The sequence below is a fragment of the Callorhinus ursinus genome, unplaced genomic scaffold (assembly GCF_003265705.2).
Source record: "Callorhinus ursinus isolate GAN/ISIS: 27379988/994484 unplaced genomic scaffold, GSC_fseal_2.0 scaffold4, whole genome shotgun sequence".
Taxonomy (NCBI): Eukaryota; Metazoa; Chordata; class Mammalia; order Carnivora; family Otariidae; genus Callorhinus; species Callorhinus ursinus.
This window is the reverse complement of record NW_027397066.1, coordinates 1,408,867-1,426,904: the sequence shown is the minus strand read 5'-3', so window position 1 is coordinate 1,426,904 and position 18,038 is coordinate 1,408,867. Positions and strand designations below refer to the sequence as shown.

At 61.6% G+C, this 18,038-nt stretch overlaps 1 protein-coding gene across 3 annotated transcripts in view; it reads left to right on the top strand.

The window, feature by feature from the left end:
* The window catches only part of ZFYVE28 (zinc finger FYVE-type containing 28), a 105,988-nt gene extending 93,847 nt beyond the window's left edge, over nucleotides 1-12,141 (top strand). For all 3 annotated transcript variants that reach the window (XM_073891315.1, XM_025887399.2, XM_073891316.1), the window contains exons 9-13: nucleotides 6,325-6,440; nucleotides 7,524-7,640; nucleotides 8,924-9,028; nucleotides 11,190-11,293; nucleotides 11,805-12,141. In XM_073891315.1, coding sequence (XP_073747416.1) covers nucleotides 6,325-6,440; nucleotides 7,524-7,640; nucleotides 8,924-9,028; nucleotides 11,190-11,293; nucleotides 11,805-11,936 — 574 coding nt within the window. In that variant the 3' untranslated portion in view covers nucleotides 11,937-12,141. The remainder of the gene's footprint in view (nucleotides 1-6,324; nucleotides 6,441-7,523; nucleotides 7,641-8,923; nucleotides 9,029-11,189; nucleotides 11,294-11,804) is intronic.
* The last annotated feature ends 5,897 nt before the right edge of the window (nucleotides 12,142-18,038 follow it).

Sequence of the window (18,038 nt, the reverse complement as noted above, 5' to 3'; positions counted from 1 at the left end):
GTGGCACGCAGAGACCACTGCTGTTTGTGTGGTCACGGGAGAGCCCGAGTGCATGGACTCTGGTGTCACACTTGTCCCCAGCCACATGCACCCCCCACGGCTGTGATGGTCTCCCCCTGCCCCCAAGGGCCCATGCCTGAGTCCCAGCCCTCACCCCTGCCAGTGGGGACCAGGCTCCCTCCCAGTGGTGTCGGGCAGGCTCACCCCTCCCCAGGGCTGGCCAGCAAGCTCAGGAAGGGGTGGGGAGGGCTGGGTGGGAACGGGACTCTGCCCAGGCACGAATGCACTGAAACCAGGATGGGGAAGCGGGTTGGCTTCAGCCTGGTGAATCGCGGCATCTCCCTGCACGAGGGTCTCCCTTTAGCATGTCCACACCTGGGATCTCATCTTTAAATCTTTTCACATAAGATTAAAACACGACACGATTCATTTTTAAAGGAATGCACAGATAATAGGCAAATGTATGACATCTTTTGAGAAAGACAAGGCCGCAGCGTGACACGTGCTAGAGGTGGGCTTGTGTGAAGGGCAAGCGGAGTCAGGCCTGGCTGCCGGCGGGGCCACGGTGGGGCCAGGCTGCAGTCAGGGACCTCAGAGGAGGAGACGCGAGAAGGCTGCTTGGGGCAGGAAGGACGTGCGAGGTGTGAGGCGGCTGCTCGTCACAGGGGACCCTCGGTCCTGTCGCTCTGTCCCCCTCTCCGTCCCTCTGTCCCTGCTGGGTCACTTTGGAGGAGTGTTCGGTCTCCCGCACCTCTGTGTCCTGTGTAGCCGCTGTCCTTGGGGGGGTACTGTGCCCCGTTCTGAGTGCGCACTTACACACGCGTGCACACGCATGCTCACGGACACTCATGCACACACACGGATGCTCTCACAAGGCACACTCAGGCACACACGTGCACATGGACACTCATGCACACACACGGATGCTCTCACACAGGCACACTCAGACACGCACGCACACGCATGCTCACGGACACTCATGCACACACACGGATGCTCTCACACAGGCACACTCAGACACGCACGCACACGCATGCTCACGGACACTCATGCACACACACGGATGCTCTCACACAGGCACACTCGGACATGCGTGCACATGCATTCTCACGGACAGGCACGTGCACTGAGGCTCTCACACGGGCACACTCAGACACATGTGGGTGCACATTCACACAGACACACACACACCCGCACTCAAGGCCCCCCATGGGAGGTTTAATGGGTGGGGAAGGTGTCTTGGCTCCCTCTCCCCAGCACAAATGGGGACCCCAGGCTCCCCACCGGCAGGGCTCTGGGTGGCCCCAAGATGCTGAGGGGGAGCAAGACTCTGCCAGGGGCCCCTGCACTCGAGACAGAAGCATTACCCACCCACCCCAAGGCGCCAGGCAGCCCCACACGGCTCTGCCCTCCGCCCCACCTCCAGCCCCCACCTTGCTGCCAGAGGCCGCAGGTGCCAGGGCAGGACCTTCACACACGCACCCCTCCCTCCCCTCGGTGGTCCCACGTCCACTGCACAAATTGTGGGATGAACGCAGCAAACACCTACTGGCAAAGCAATTTCCCTAGAGGCTTAAACATTGATTATGAGCTCAGACTCCCTTAAGCGATTCGAGCCATAATTATATGTTTCGTGTGACGCCCCTTTGCCTGACAAGCTCTAGCGGGCTCCATTGGTGGGAACCAGCCGTGTCCTCGGTGCCAGGACAGCCCTGCCTCTGGCCTGCATCTCATGCTTGTGCACTGACACCCCCCACGTGTGATCGGTCTTTTCTCACTGGACCCATTGGTAGGAGATTCTACTGTGCATTCTGTCCCTGAGGAACAGTTTCCTGGGCCCAGCAGGTGAGAGACGGACCTGGGGTTGGGTCGTGGGTTCTGTGCCCAGATCCGCTTCCCAGGCAGCAGGAGCAAACTGTCACACGCAGGGCTTCAAACAACAGGAACGTCCCAGTCTGGGAGGCCAGAAGTCCAAAATCAAGGGCCATGCTCCCTCTGGAGCCCCCGGGGAGGGGCCTTTCTGGCTGTCGGGGCTCCTGGGGCTCCCAGTGTTCCAGGGCATATGGCCACGTCCCTCAGTCTCTCCTCCGTCCACACCCAGCCTCTTCTCTGTGTGTCTCCTCTGCTCTTCTCAGAAGGACCCTCATTGTTGGAGTTAGAGCCTGCCTGGACAGTCCATTCGCAGGTCCTGGGGGTTTCGGGTGGACGCATCTTTTGGGGGCTCTCTCCCACTCCTCCCAGCGGAGCTGTTGCATCAGATGCGGCTTCATGGGGGAGGAAGCAGACAGCATTCCGAAGCTGTGAGGTATGAGAAGGCTGTGCTGGTGGCTCCTTTTCCTAAATCCCATCTAGCGTTCCAGACATAGAGAAAGCGTTTATTCCCACAGAGAGCCCACGTCTCGTTCTCCCCTGCGTCTAATGAATTCAAACTCTTTGTTCAACAGATATAGATTGGGAGGTTGGTGAGGGGCGGGGCCGGGGGGGCTGCCTTCGATGCTGGGCATACAGCAATGAACAGAAGAGAAGTTGCTGCCAGGCCAGCCTTGCATTCTCCCAGAGTAAGACAGAGTCAGCACGCACATGCCAAGGCAGAGTGCTGAGTGTCCCAAGTTGCACAATGCAGGGTAAGGGCAGGAAGAGAGCAGTTGGCAGGGCGAGGGGGTGGTGGTTCTGTTTGTGGTCAAGGAAAGGCCTTCCAATGGAGCATAACAAGCAGAGGCATTTGGGTCTATCCGGAAAAAGAGCATTCTGGGCCCAGTGACATCTGTGCAAAGGTCCTGTGGCCAATAGCATGTTTGGCTTCTCTGAGACAGCAAGGAGGAAGTCTGAGAAGCGTAAGTAAGTGGAGGGTGCGGGAGGGGAAGTTGACGGAGAGAGGTCCAGACCATGCCAGGCCCCATAACCTTCGGTAAGGATTTTTGCTTTTACTCGGACTAACTGGAAAGCAAGGGTGGAAGGTTGCAACAGAAGAGGGACAAGTTCTGACTTTTGTTTGAAAAGATTCTCTGTCCTGGGCCTTCGGTAATCTTGGTAGGAGCTGCAGCACCTTGGGGTGGCCCCTGGCATGTCCAGGGGAGTTTAGGCCTGGCAAATCCTGAGTGCTGGGCACCTCTGAGGCCGAGGGTGAGTCCTGCCTCCATGAGTCATGCCGAGCTAGGCAGGGCTCTGCAGGAGCCCTGGGGCCTGGCCTCTGAACACAGTCCCCAAGCTGTCAGCCTGCTGGCTGGGCGGTGCAGGGGGGGCAGGCCTGGCAGAGGCTGGGGAAATGGGGGCCTCCCAGTAGATGTGAGTGCCCCTCTGTCCACATAGGGTCCAGTGCCCGCTGTTGGCCGGTCTGTCTAGCAACTGCCTTGGACAATCAGCACCCTTCCAAAGGGGTGGTCCTGGACGGTGCCCAGACAATGGCCATCCCCGTGGGCCCTAGGGGCCGGGCAGACAAGACTGGGGCTCAGGTCCCAGCTGAGGTCCCAGCTTCTAGCGCCGGTGGGGTCTGTTCTTTTGTTCCCCCCAGCCCTTCGAGGCCGACTTTCTGCCTAGGATCCGTGTCTGTGGAGTTCTGTGTCTCTCTCTCCACTGACCCCCCGGCCCCCGCTCGGCCAGAGTCTCAGGCTCCATGGCCTCAGCTGTCTGTGGTGTCGAAGTTTCGGTGTGCGGGCCGCTGCACCCATGTCCAGGAAGACATCCCAGTCTCCGGGGCATTGAGCTGCGGGGCTGGGGCTGCAGGGCTGAACCCCAGGGGCACCCCCAGAGCCACTCCTACCTGCACCCAGAGACAGACTTCCCACCACAGGCAGGGCTGTGGTGCCATCTGCTGCCAGAAGCTCTGCCTTTCTCCTCAAAATCACAAAAGTAATACTTGCTCACAGAAGACACTTGGGAAAAGACTAATTTATCCATAGTCCTGCTATTCAGATAAATGTGATACTAATGCCTAGATGATCTTTCCCCATGTCTCACTAGGTACATGTGAGATCTCTAATTTTATAATACCGCTTTTCATTCAGTATGTTAACATTTCCGCATCTGACGATCCTTCTACTAAGTGGAAATTGTATGGATGGGACCTAACTTGTTGAGCCAACCCAGTTAATGGACATTTAGCTTATGAGCTATTTCTTGAATATGAGTTTGCTAGATGATTACAAGAAAAGAATTCCTTTATTTTTTTAAGTGTGCACTTGAGTGGTTTTTAGTGTGATCACAGCTATGCACACATGTTCGTCACCCCTTAAAGAAACCCCGTGTCCACAAGCAGTCGCTCCCCGTCTCCCTGCCGCCAGTCCCGCCTTCCCATCTCACAGACCTGCCTCCTCGAGACATTGCACATAAATGGAGTCGCACACTGTGTGACCTTTCGTGAGTCACGGGGTCACAGCCCCCTGTCTTCTCGCTTCCTGTCACGGCGCACGCACAACCTCCTTCTACGGCTGAATAGTATTCCCCTGCGTGGATGGACCACGGATGTTGGCCTGCTCATCCGCTGATGGACGCTTGGATTGTGCCCACCTTGTGGCTCTCGAAAATTGTGCGGCTCTGAACACTTGTGAACGGTATTTGTTTGGGTCCCTGCTCCCCAGTCTTCTGGGTAGAGCTGTCACTGATACCAGGGATCCTGAGTGGCAATGGACATGGCCAGCTGTGAAGTCCCCACCTCCTTCCCCTACGTGGCTCCCGGGGCAGGGACGGGAGCTGGGGGGCAGCCGGGCCCCCGCATTCTCAGGGGCCCCGTCCGTGGAAACCGTGCAGCTCAGGAGGAGAGAGCCGTGGCTCATCATACGGGTCCCAGCAGAGCACGGGCGCGCCCAGCCCCACTGCCTGCCGGCCGTGGCTGCTCCAAGCTCCAGCGAAACCGTAAATGCTCATAAGCGAATGTTCATCGTGTTAGAGTGCGCCGGCAAAGTGCACACTCATGCACACCCTTGGCTGGAGGAAGGGGGCCTGTGGAGCCCTGGGGCCCGGTCAGGCCAGCCTCCCTCTGCACCGGCCGGGGGTGTCACATCTTTGCGCTTCTCAGTGGTCTCCCATCGGGGGCGTACCCCTGCCTAAGACTCGGCAGTTCTGCGCGTTTCTCTGCCGTGTGTCAGGGACCCACATGGCGCGTGAGAAGCTGTGACCGGCTCCCCTCCACCTCTGTCGACTCGGCCCCTATGCGACCACTGAGCCACCAGGGCCACCGTGAAGATCCAGCCACGTCTGTGGGCCACGTGCGTGTTGTGTGGGCAGCTCGTCTTTCAAGCAGATGGTGCCACGTTTTCCTTCTGAAGTTGTGGCCCAGGCCACTTGGGCCCAGCCGTGTCTCCCTCGGAGTGCGGACGGACAGCCTGGAACGCCGTGTGCGCTGAGGCAGGCCTCTGGCGTGGAAAGCAGACCAATTCCCTCCCTGGAAGGAGAAGGAGATGGTGCAGGCAGCTGTTGGCCACGTTTTAAAAAATTATAATGAATATTTCCAGACAGATAAAAGGCTTGCATCCATGAAACGACAGGGAGAGCATAAATTAAACGTCAGGGGGAAAGCTGGAAGGGAAAATGGAGAAATTATCCTAGACTGTAGGACAGAGGAGTAGAGAGAGAAGAAAGGAGGGGGGTGATGTAAGACTTGGGCGTGCCCCTGCTGGGCCCTCGCCGCCGCAGGGGAGAAGGGAGGTGCGTGTGGTGGCAGGACCCCCGTCTTCGTGAGAGAGTCCCACACGTGGGGGCTTAAAACGACAGGAAGTTACCCCCTCACTGTAAGGAGGCCAGAAGTCCAAAATCTGGCAGGGCCACCCCCCCTCATCCAGGGTCCTTCCCGCCTCGTCCAGCTCCCGGGGGCTGCAGGCGCCCCCCACCTCTACACCCTGTCCCACAGCGCCTCCTCTCAGAAGGCCGCCTGTCACTGGGTTAGGGCCACCCAGTAATCCAAGATGACTTTCTCCTCTCCAGCTGCAAAGACCCTTTACACAAATAAGTCACATTTGCAGGTTCTAGGGGTCCGGGCTTGGGCCCATCTTTTGGGGTCCACCGTTCACCCCGCTGTGTAGGGAGGCAGTAGGTGAATTGGATCCTCTGTCAGAGGAAGCGGGTAGACAAGGTTAATCTGGGAGAGAGTGAGAAGGGCAGCCGGGCCTGAGTGTGCAGCAGGAGAGGGCAGGAGTTGAGCTCAAACTGTGGTGGATGGGGCAGGGGCTGGGTCAGAAGCCAGGCCGTGCAGCGGCCTCGTTAGGGGCCGCGTGTGGCTCGGTTCTGAGTCCAGGCAGCTTGGCTCCAGGACAGAGAAAGTTTTCTTCTCACTCGTGGGCTTTCAGGCTCCAGCAGCCCCATGCACCCCGTATTTCCTTCCTCTTGCAGCGGCCCCACAGACCAGGCCGGGCTGGAGGCCGCCCCCTCGGCCACAAGAGAGAAGATCCGGTCCAGGTTCCACGGCAGCCACGACCTCATCCACCGCCTGTTTGTCTGCATTTCAGGTGCCCGGCTGGGCCTGGGGCGGGCAGGGCCGGGCGGAGGGCGGGGTGCGGGCGATGCCAGGCCCCAGAAGTCTGGGAGCTTCCCCACCATGTCATTTCTTCATCTCCAACCCAGGGTCAGGGAGAAGGGCTTAATTCCTCAGCAGGTCCCCCAGCTGGGATTGGGGAGCCCACGCTCCTGCGGGGGCCTCGGCCGCCCACACGGGGAGGTTCTGTTCAGTTTGTGGTTCAGACTTTAGTGTGTACCCTGCCTAGTTTTGTTTCCCTCTCTGGGGATGGTTACACAGTAGGGGGAGGGGAGGACAGGGAGCCGCCTGTTTTGTCCCCCACCCCCCGGGGGGTTCAGAGGCCTGTGAGCTTTTCTTTAGTTCTGTGTATAAAAGCGTGCACTGCAGCCCCCTTCCCTGCCTCCCACATGCCCTTCCCACCCCCACCTTTGAGGGCTGGCCTCCAGCCGGCCTGCTTGGCGGGAGTGTGGCCCGTGGCCTGGCGGTCCTGCAGAATCAGGGTCATGATGGGGGTGGCGAGGGCCCCACAGGCACTGCCGAGCCAGGCCAGGTGGGACCAGGAGGTCTCGGGCGACTCTGAGCTCCAGTTTGCACAGGTTTGTGTCGGGGGTTGGAGGGATGCCATGCCCAGCAGGTGCTCGGGGCATTGCCGGTGCACAGAGAATCCTCTAGAAGCGCTGACTACAGCACTGGCTGGGGCGGGTCACTGGGCTCCCATTCCCGGTGGGATGCCCGCAGCTTCTCCCTCACTTTGCTGCATGTGGCAGCCGGGTCCGCCCCCAAAGAGCTAAGCCAGCATTGCTTTCCACCTCAGCAGGGAGGGTGGGGGGGGTGCTTTCCTGCCAGGGAGGGGGCTGTCCGTGTGGTCGCTCCCACCACCAGCCTTCCCTGGGCTCCTGAGCCTTGACTTTGGCCAAACTGTGGCCCAGGGGCTGGGCGGCCCCCATTTGCCCTGACCCACCCGAGGATGCGTCAGTCCTGGGCCGTGAGCTCTGGCCGGGGTCACCCAGCTGGCAGCCCTGAGCCCCTGCTGCTGCTTGGCCTGACCTGCCCTCCCTTCGTCCTCCTCTCTCAGGGGTGGCTGACCAGCTGCAGACAAACTATGCCAGCGATCTGAGGAGTATCCTCAAGACCCTTTTTGAGGTCATGGCCACCAAGCCCGAAACAGACGACAAGGAGAAGTTAAAGAAGGGTGAGTGCCACCCACGGCATGTCCGTGCCACCCCCCAGGAGCCGCACCCCCACCCTGAGGGCACACGGCCCTGCACGGCCATCCATCCCGCCTTTCCGGGGCCCACCGCCTCCACACAGAACCCACTGGCACTGCCAGGCTCTCTGCTAGGGACCAAGGGGCACAGGTCGCAGGTGCCCCAGAGGCTTTGCGGGGGGCTCCCCCCCCCACGCACAGGCCTGTGCCTGCAGCACCCTCTGCTCGCCCCTGCATGCCCTCCAGCAAGGCCACCCAACGTCTCGGGGCCAGTGGCCTGCAGGGGGCAGTGAGACCCAGACCACGCAAGGTCACCCCTACCAACTTTCCATCCACCAAAGCCGCCGGGTGCCAGCCCACAGTCAAGGAGGGGACCTTGGCCCCACCTTTTGGGGGGGAAGTGGCAGCTTATGACCTGTGGCCGCCTGCGACCTGCCTCACGCGTTTACACGTGCCCACACATCCCAGGCACAGACACGCGCGCGCACATGTGCACGCACACTCTCCCACGCACACTCTCTCACACAGCCACTCACACACACACACACTCTCACACGCACACATGCGCACACACACACACTCGCACACACCCATGCGCCCGCACACACGCACACACTGTCACACACTCTTGCATACTCCCACACGCATGGGGTGGGGAGAGAGCCTGACCCCTGCTCGCCCTCCCCTTGTGCTGGGCTGAGATACCTGTTCTGGGCGAGCTGCCCATCCTCACGGGGCATCTGGGCACACAGGGCCACCTGCCCGGCTGTAGAGCCCGCCCCCATCCAGCAGGGCACATCCTGGCTTGGGGGGAGGAGGAGCAGAGTCAGTCCTGTGTGTCGCCCCAGCTCTGCCTCCTGGTAGCCGTACCACTGGGCTGCTGGGGAATTCGGGGTGACGCGGCCTTCTGAAACATCAAGAGTCAGAAAAGGTGGGTGACACAGACCAGTTCTGCAAGCAAGGATGGTGGGCTCCTCAGCCCGTGTCCAGGTCTGGTCCCCCTACTGCCTCGGGGGTCACAGCCCAGGGGGAACTTCCACACACAGTGCAGGGGCTCTGGGGCTGGGAGCCCCAGGGGGGAGAAGCTGTAGACCTCAGGGCACTGAGCCCAGCCTGCTGGGGCAGTGCTGACTCACCCATGCGCTGGGGGACTGGGGCTGGCTTTGGGGGAGCTGCCCCCCTGCTGGCCACATGCGGGTGGGCCTAGCGGGGACAGGTGCTTGGGCATCAACCCCACCCCTTCCTTTCTCCCTCCCTCTCTCTTCTAGTTACCCAAAGCCTGCGGAGTGCGGCCTTGGAGGACTGTGCCCTGTGCCAGGAGACCCTGTCATCCTCTGAACTGGCAGCCAAGACCCGAGATGGGGACTTGGAAGGTGCGTGCAGGGTGTGGGCCAGGGCCCGAGGTGCTGCGTGCAGGGCAGGGAGCGAGGAGCTTGTGTGGACTGTCCCCCTCTCTGGCCTGAATGCAGAATCCATGAAGGCACTGCTTCTCCAACTGGGGGTCCCTCCCCAGAGGCCCCCTGGGCCTGTAGCTGCCCATGGGGAGGCGGCTACCCCCTTGGTGGCACACGGACCCCCTTAGCCAAGGCCTTTGGCTGTGGCTGGAGGTGGATGGACCCAGGGCAGAGGCACACATCTGAGCCCACCTATACTCACCTGCCCCACAGGAAGGGGCTCACATGGCAGCTTCTGGTGACTTCTTCACAGGTCATGTGGAAGCCCCAAGACCCTGCTCCCCGTTTAGGCTGGAGGCCAGGCCTGCTGGGTGATCAGGGAGGGAGCGTCCAGAGTAGGTTGGGAGCTCGGACAGCACAGCTATGGGGAGGGGGCCACCCAAGAGTTTCTAAGGGGCTGGGGGCCTGGGAGAGGTGCTGTGATGGATGGTGGTGGATAGGCCTGGCCAGGCGTCAAACGGGAATGGGGCCAAGAAGGAGGCTGAAGTTGACCCCACGATAGGCCAGAGGTCACAGCACTCCTGGTGTGCCTGGCCTGCTGGCTGACCCTGCTTGTCCCAGGCTCGGGGCCTTCCTGGTGCTCGCCAGTCCCCTGGGGGTGACAGAGGTTGCGGGGATGGGGTGTAAGGAGCAGCACAAGCTCATCTCTACCTTTCTAGAAAACCATGCATGATGGTACAAAGTACCTGTTACAGGAACTTGGAACCTCTCTGTTCATGAGTGAATGTAATGAGCTGCGAGGTCTGGCATTGCCCAGGGCACAGGCGAGGCCTACATCCTCCCTGGGGGCTGCCGACCCAGCCCCCTCCTAGAAGTGGCTCCCCTTGGCAGGCCTAGGAAGTCTGCGGGACCCTCACATCCCCCCCCCCAACGCCGCCCCTGCCAGGAGTGCTTCTGGCCTTATCTGCCTGAGCTGGAGGTCCTGGCCCAACACGGTCCTTGGGGGCTAACATTGCCATCCAGGATTTCCCTGGGGCCAGCCTGAGATTCTACACAGGAGGTGGTGAGCATGAGAAGTGACCTCCCTGCCGGGTTGGGGTGAGCTGACCCAGCCCAGGATGGAAGGCAGGAGAGCTGAGTGGGAGGCAGTTCCGAGTCTGTGCAAGCAGACAGGAGGAGGGGCAGAGCCTCCAGGGTGGGAGGGAGGCCAGAAGACCCCAGGCCCTTCTGAGTTCTGTTTGGAGGCCCTGAGGATGGGGTGTAGGGATGCAGGCCAGTGCCCACTTGAGCATCAAGCCTGGGGGTCTTGTGAGGCTACACAGACCACCTCTGAGTACTCTCTGTGGTCTGAGGGAGGGGTCCGACGTGTTCTTTCCCCCCGGCTGTTGGTGCTGGCCTCGGGACCTGGCCCGCCCTAGTCAGCTTGGTGCCCGAAAATGGGAGGAAAGCACCTGTCTTGCTGCATGTGGGAGCCCGCTTCTCGCTTCTCCCTGTGCTGATGTGTCTCCCGAATTCCAGAGCAAACCTCCACAGAGGCTCCCATCAGCCAGGGACTCGAGAAGTGAGCTCAGACAGGCCCCACATGTGGTCTGGAAGGAGGAGGTGGCCCCTGCCCCAGCCTGGCCTGCACACATGTCAGGGAGGGGCCGGCTGGGCCTCCAGGACCCCAAGAGCCTGAAAACTGCTCTGGAGCCAGGGGTGGGCAAGGCTGGGGGCGCCTGAGGCCCCCACAGAGCACACCTAGAGCTGAGCTGGGGGTCGATTTCTTCATTTCTCGACCACCACCTCTGCCCCAGGGGCCTGCCAGGCTGGCTGCTGACAGAGAGAGGCTCGGGCTAGGGTCATCCGGGTGGACACTCCCTGCCCATGTCCTGAATCCCGGTGGCCTGGCTGACTGCAAGGTGTAGGCTGCAGCTGGGGGCTGGCGGGCAGGCTCGGACAAGAGCTGAGGAGCCGCTGTTCGGGTGACGATTTCCTGAGACCATAGCCAGTAATGGGGGTCCAGGGGAGGCCCGGAGGGAAGGAGGGCGGGAACTGCTGGGGCCCGTCCAGCCAGAGGCTCCCTTGAACCCCAGACCGCCGGCTCCCACCGTCACAGCTGCACGGCTCCCTCTGGCTGACCCCATTCCCACTGTCACAGATCCACCGGAGTGGGTCCCAGACGAGGCCTGCGGCTTCTGCACTGCGTGCAAAGCGCCCTTCACCGTCATCCGCCGGAAACACCACTGCCGCAGCTGCGGGAAGGTGAGCGGGTCGTGGAGGCCAGAGGTTGTCCCTGCGGCCCCAGGGACTGAGGCTGCGGTCCTCCCCAGGGGGCTGTGCACAGGATCTGGAAGCCAGGACCGATGCCCCAGCTTGGTGCAGAGGTCCCTGAGCCCTGGGCCCTGCTCTGACCTGGTCCAGGGTGTGGACTTGAGGCCCCCAGCCCCCTGGGTCCTGATGGTGCTGCTCCTGGCCACTGCAGAGCTGGGGATGGGCAGGGAAAGAGGGTCTGAGGGCGCCAGAACCCCCTCGGTGAGCCTGGCCTCCTGGGGCCGTGACCCACGCCAGGTTTTTCTGAAGGTCCCTGTGGCACGCGGGTGACCCGCAGGGTCCCGCCACTGCCGCCTCGCCCGGGCTCGGAAGGAGGGGGTGGGAAGCGCCCCCCGCCCCCGCCGCAGGGCCAGGGTCGGGAGGGTCGAGGCACGGGGCACAGGGCCCGGGGCTGCTGGGGACCCCGGCTCACTGCCCCCACGGCCCGCCCCTCAAACTGCAGATCTTCTGCTCCCGCTGCTCCGCGCACTCGGCGCCGCTGCCGCGCTACGGGCAGGTGAAGCCCGTCCGCGTGTGCACGCACTGCTACGTGTTCCACGTCACGCCCTTCTACAGCGACAAGGCGGGCATCTGACGCGAGCCCCGGCATCCCCACACCTGCCGGGGCCCCCGCGGACTCCCGGGGAGGAGGTGCCGCTGGCTGCGGGTCTCCACGCACCTCAACAAGCTGCTGCTGCCGCCACTGGAGGGCGCTGCAGGCCGCCCAGACTCGCAGGGCGCCCCGCGCCTCCGTCCCCGCCCCGCCCCCCCACCGGTGCCCACCCCCCCTCACCCCCCACGGGCCAGCACGAGGTCGGCTCCGGGCAGTGGGGGTGTCCCGGGCGGCCAGGTCCTGCCCGCCCCCGCCCCAGGCGCCCGCCCCCGGCCCCGGCCCGCCGAGCTGCTGTCCCCAGGCTGAGCCGTAGTAGAAGGCCTACTCGGAGCCTGCTCTTGACCGGGAAAGTGGGGTCGCACCTGGGGCCAAATCCTGGGCAAGATGGGGGACACCTCCAGGAGAGGGGTCAGGCCTCAGTGTCCCCCGGAGGGCTTCCCCGTGCTCTGCCCATTCTCCCTCCCTGCCCATAGCCCACAGCTGCCTGTCCCTGCTCCCCTTCGGGACCTTGACCAAACAACAGGCGAGTTGGTTACTCTCAGAGGGGGAGATGCAGAGGCACACCCAGCTCTTCTGGGCCCACCCAAAGGCGCGCCCCTGCCCACGGGTGCCCATCTGCTGATGGGATGGGGGGCAAACAGCTGCCTGCACGGCGCTGAGACCCAGGTCCCCAGGCTCTCAGACCAGGGCTCCCAGGGGCCAAGGACCACCACCCACCTGCTGCCACCACCCCTTTCCCTCTGTCCCCCGGGAACCCTGGCCCACCTCCTCCCACCCCGGATTGGCCCGGGCCTCAGGCTGAGGCGGCCAGCCAGCCCCAGCACGGACACCTCAGGCTTAAATCTCAGGCTTCACATTGCAGTGACGATTGCAGCTTTATTTTTAGAGAGACGGCACACTACTTCTTCTTTTATAAGAAAATCCAGCTTCTGCTGAACAGTGGGTGCACATGCACAGAAACAGCTTCGGGGGGGGTATACAAAGGAGGGAATATTATGTATTGAGATTATTTTTATTTTCTAAATGCTGTAATTCGAAGCCATTTCCATAAATCTCTTTAAGGATTGCAGACGCTCGTTTCTGATGTGAACACGGACTTCTTTTTCTGTCTGGGAAGGGATGGTGTTCTTGCTAATATGTGTTCTCCCCAAAAGCCCCTTCCCATGCCCTGCCTACTTGTCCAGCCCCTTGTCTCGTGTCCTCAGCTCAGACCCCTGGTGTGTGTGTGTGTGTGTGTGTGTGTGTGTGTGTGTGTGTGTGTGTGTTGGGGGGTGTGCTCTTGGACACCCCCACCTTGGAGCCCTCCCCACCCTGGTCCAGGGCTGAGCTACCCACCCACCTGGGGGTGCCTTCTGGAGTGCCCTGGGGAGAATGCAGGCGGGCAGGCTGCACCCTGGGGTTGCCATGGCAATGGCACCTTCCTCTGCTCTTGGAGGCTGATCCCTTGGGAACTGGGTGCCCAGTCCCTTGGAGGTAGACACTGGGACCTCAGAGAATGGGGGGATGGTTGGGAGAAACCCCAGTGGCCACCAGACCCACTTTCTTTCTGAGAGGTGAAAGAGTATTTAGAATTTGGGGGCTCCCTAGGAGCAGTCCTGAGTCCTTCAGGAGCAGAAAAGAAGGGGTGTCTGGCTGCCCACCTGGACAGAGCCCCTTCCACCCCTTGTGGGTGACTGCAGCTGGTGTCACTGGAGGGACAGCGGTGCCTCCCGGAAGGTCATGCGGGGACCGGGGGGAGGCAACTCATGCTGCCACAGACCAGGAAGTCAGCCCCTTACAGGAGAAGCCTCTAGGGAGAGACACCCTTTCCTCTCCTCAACAGGCACCCACAGTTATCACCTTCCAGACTTATCCGCCAGGTCAGGCTGGGCGGAGTGGAGACCCAGAAAAGAGGGTCTGCCCGCCCTCAGCACAGACAGGGCCGCCCTCCAGAGGGAGAGGTCTAGGCCCCCGGGGACACAAGGGAGCTCTGAATGTGGCCGAGAGCCAGGAGGCCTTCCACGCCAGACTTGGCCTGCCTTTGTGCACCCCCACCCCAGGCTGCCCTGCAGGAAGTTCTCGGGACACGGGAGCACCCTGTGAGGGTCCTGCATCATGAGACTCTCCATGCTAAACCAGGGATGTGTAGTCACTCTACCCTTCTACAGGGCTATCCACATCCCAAGGGCAGAGCCAAGACCTGGAGGGGAGGGGATGAGTCCAACACAGAGTTTCCCACTCAGGAAGGTTCTAGAAGGAACAGCCTGCTGCCCACCACAGTAGGGCCTCAGGACTGGGAAACCTTGGGGGTAGGGACAGGGGGAGAGCCAAGAGCTCTGAATTTGGAATCAGCCCTTGCAACCTGGCCTTGGGCCTCGAGCTGGTTAGCCTTCCTGAGCCTCCGGTCCCCTTCGTCACCACCACTATGGCCTTCCGCTTTGAGTGTGCTCTACTGCCCTCGACAATCCCCTCTGGGGCAGGATCCCTGTGTCATGTGGAGAAACCGAGGCTCAAGGAAGTCAGTGGGTGGTGGTGGTGGAAGCAGAGTGCCCGGAGACAGCCCCAGCTGGCTGTGCCTGGAGAGCCACTTCTGAAGGCCGCTCCAGAGACCAGGGCTCCACCAGCCTCAGAGTGCCCACCACACCCCTGTCCAGCCTCGGGAGGAAGGCTGGGGGCTGCCAGCGGCTGGGCACACCTGGGTCTGTCTTGCCCACCTTCTCTTGTGCTATGCACAGGCTCTGGGGAGAAGGCCTTGCATGCTCCCTAACACCGCCACCCCAAGCGTCTGGTAACAGGCGGGGACCCTAGGCCTGACTGGGCCCCATGGGTACTCAGGCCCCCCGGATGCAGCCTGCAGGCCACCAAGTCAGAGGGTGGAGGGTCTGGGCTGGGCGCACCCTGAGCGCTCTGCACCTCAGGAGTCCCTGGAGCAGAGAGGGCCACCGTAGTCAGCCTCAGAGAGGTGGCGTGGGGGTGGGGAGAAGGGGGATGCCCCACCCGGTCCCGCTGCAGGCTCAGCTCAGTCCAGAGGCCCCCCGACTCCCACCCCCACACCCCCTGGCCTCTGGAGGTGCCCCTGCTGCCTGTCCCCATCTGTGGCTCACCGTCCCCACAAACATGACCAGATTTAGCCAGCCTGCCCTCAGGCCTGGTGCACTTCCCCCGGACACCCAGGCAGGCGGCCACGGGCGCCAGCCGTGTGGCCCTGGGGTGGCGCAGGAGCCCAGAGAAGAGGACTGTGTCGTGTCCTGGCTGCTGACTAAGGTGATGGGACAGTAGCCCCCCAGGAGGCCACTGGCAGGAGCGGGGTTGGAGGGGTGCTCCCCTTCTCTTGGGGCAGAGGACTGAGCTCCCTCCTGGGTCCCCACTGTAGCCCCCGGTGGCCACCAGGGGGCGCCTGCCTGCAGTCGGCTCTCCCAGCAGGTCTGGCTGCCAGGGCCGCGGGGGACACGGGAGCGCTGCCTGCAGGGCGAGAGAGGGTCCTGGCTCAGCAAGCGCTATATGCAGGGCAGACCCCATCCCAGATCCATCTGGGTCCTGCTCGGAGTTGGACATCTCAAAGCACCGGGGCTGGGGCTGGGGGCTGACCCTCCCAGCTCTTCTGGTTCCCTGGACTCTGCAATGGGAGCTGGGGGGCAAGTGAGCAGGACTCAAAGTGGCCGCCCAATGCCACCCCCTTGACCCAGAGTCCTGGAAGCTCTATCTCTTCAGAGGCCCACCCAAAGCCCCCTCCTCCAGGCAGCCTTCCCAGACAGCAGCAGCACCCCCATCCTCACACACATTCTCAGAGCACAGCCTGGGGTCCCTTCGAAGGAGTCAGCAAAACCCTCAGGGCCTCTCCTGACTCTGAGACTGGGGAGCGGCAGATTCCAGCACCGAGCAGTCACTCAAAGGGGATGTCACCCCAAAGACTTAAAAACACAAGCAAGGCTCTGGCTTCTGCTCGTATGCTCAAGGCACGTCAGGGCTGGAGCCTGCACCAGAGCTGGGCAAAGATGGGCACCCAGACACCCCAGATCTTCCCTGCCCTTGGGGACCTGCAGGTCTGGGGCAGGGGCACGTGAGCTGGCTAAGCTGGCTGGGCCTTGGGGGGTGAGTGGGGTATCCATGGAGAATGGGGTGCCAGAACAGTCCTGAGAGTTTGAGCAATGAGGGTACTCCTGGCCAGGGTAGAGCACATATAGGGATCACGGCTGGGTCACCCCAGGCACCAAATTCAGGCTTTGTCCGGAGGGCACTGGAGAGTCGTGGAAGAGTTCTGAGCAGGGCAGGGCACGGTCAGATATGTGGTGTGGATACCTCACAGGGAGATGGGCGGGTGGGAGAGGCCAGGGTCCCATCGGAGGCGGTCACATGGCTTTAGCCAGTCACCTCTGGACTGCCTCCCGTCACACAGGGCCCTACCAGGCTGTGTGGGTGGAGGTCTGAGAGGCCTCCGTGCCCTCGGATGGAGGCAGCCTGGGTCACACTCGCCAGAGCCCAACCCTCTGGGTCGAGAAGCTGCTGGATGACCAGGAGCCCAGGGGTGGGGAGCTGGGGTGGGTTTCCTGGGCTCGGGCCGGCGAACAGGCCAGAAAGGCCTAGGGCAGAGAATCCTAGATGGCAGTAGTAGGAGAGGGGTTTTTGGTGTGAGCCTGGAGGCCCCTATTGTTTGTGGGAGGGAGACCTGCCCATCTATTCCAGGCTCCTCCTCCCTCAGACGAGAGGGCCCACAGCCATTAGGGGCCTGGGGGCAGCAGCAGGGCTAACCCGGGCTCCCTGTCACGCCCCGGAACTGGACGAGGTCGCTGGCCCTGAGCCGTAAGAGTTTCTGGCCCTCTGGCTCAATACCACAGCAAGTGGTTGAGTCTATACCACATCCCACCTTCATACCTTGTTTTGTTCCTATAAACAGTTTTTAAAAGAAAATTTTATTGTTTTGTTTTTGGATATCTCAGTTACAAAAAAAAATTCATTTAATTTATAATTGTCTAAGTTGTCCAGGGTCATCGAATATAGCGGGGAAAATAACTTATAAAGTGAGAAATAAATCTACTCCAAAAACTGTTCACAAATACAATAAACTATTTCCTTTTTTTAAATTTAAAAATAACATTGACATTATGTTAGCTCTGCACACATTATGTCTTCATGCATCTTGATATCATTGCTGCCCCCTCACTGTATCGTGGAGACCGTTTTTTCCTGAGTGCTCGGCTTTGTAGAAGGCCCCCAAATGCTCAGAGGCCTGGCCCGTGGCTGGCGGGCTTGGGCAGCTGCCGCTCCAGCCCACCCAGGTTCCACGGGGACTCTGATGCTGGCCGATGGCGACTGGGCAGGCCCGGCCCCATTTCTCTGTGTGTAGGGCCAACAGTTAGAGGCACTTGCTGATCGGGGCTGATGTTCATATTCCCGACACTTTCTGGGCATCCCTTTGTGCCCTGCCCACTGCTGCCTGGGACCTTCCATGGATCCTTCTTTCCAGCCCAAAGCCACCCCGAAAGGTATGTACTGTCAACTGTTTTATAGCTGGGAAACAGGTGGAGAGAGGTTAAAGCAAGTTGGCCAAGATCTTGTGGCCAGACTAGAATCCAGGGACACTTTGGGAGAGGCACCCCGGGACAAAAGTCCCCTGGGACTCCCCTCTGGTGCTGGTGCACACCAGACATCTCAGGGCAGGGGAGCCACGGCTTTTAGGGGGCTGGCTGTCATGCTGGGGCAGGCCTGGCCCTCTGATGACCCCAGGCCAGGCTCTCTGTCCCCGCCCCCCCCCCCACACCACAGTCCCAGAACCTGTCTGCAGGGAGCTAACCAAACGTGGCCTGCCACCCCCCCGGCCTCCCCCCCGCCCGGCCGTGGGCCCGGGGAAGGCAGGTTGTGGGCTGTCCAGGCAGGCGGGGCAGCCCCTTACTCTCAGCCTCCTGCCCAGAATGCTGGGGCTGTGGACCCAGCTGGGAGCAGGGAGTCCACCCCAGTGACTGGGGGAGGCAAGGGAGAAGGTGAAGCCAGGGCTGGGTCATCCTGGAAGCAGGAGGAAGGGGCTTTGGAGAAAGAAGGGCCTTGAAGACCTTCCCATCCTGGGTGGGGGTGCTTCCTGGGGCTGTGCTCTGGGTGGGGGTGCTTCCT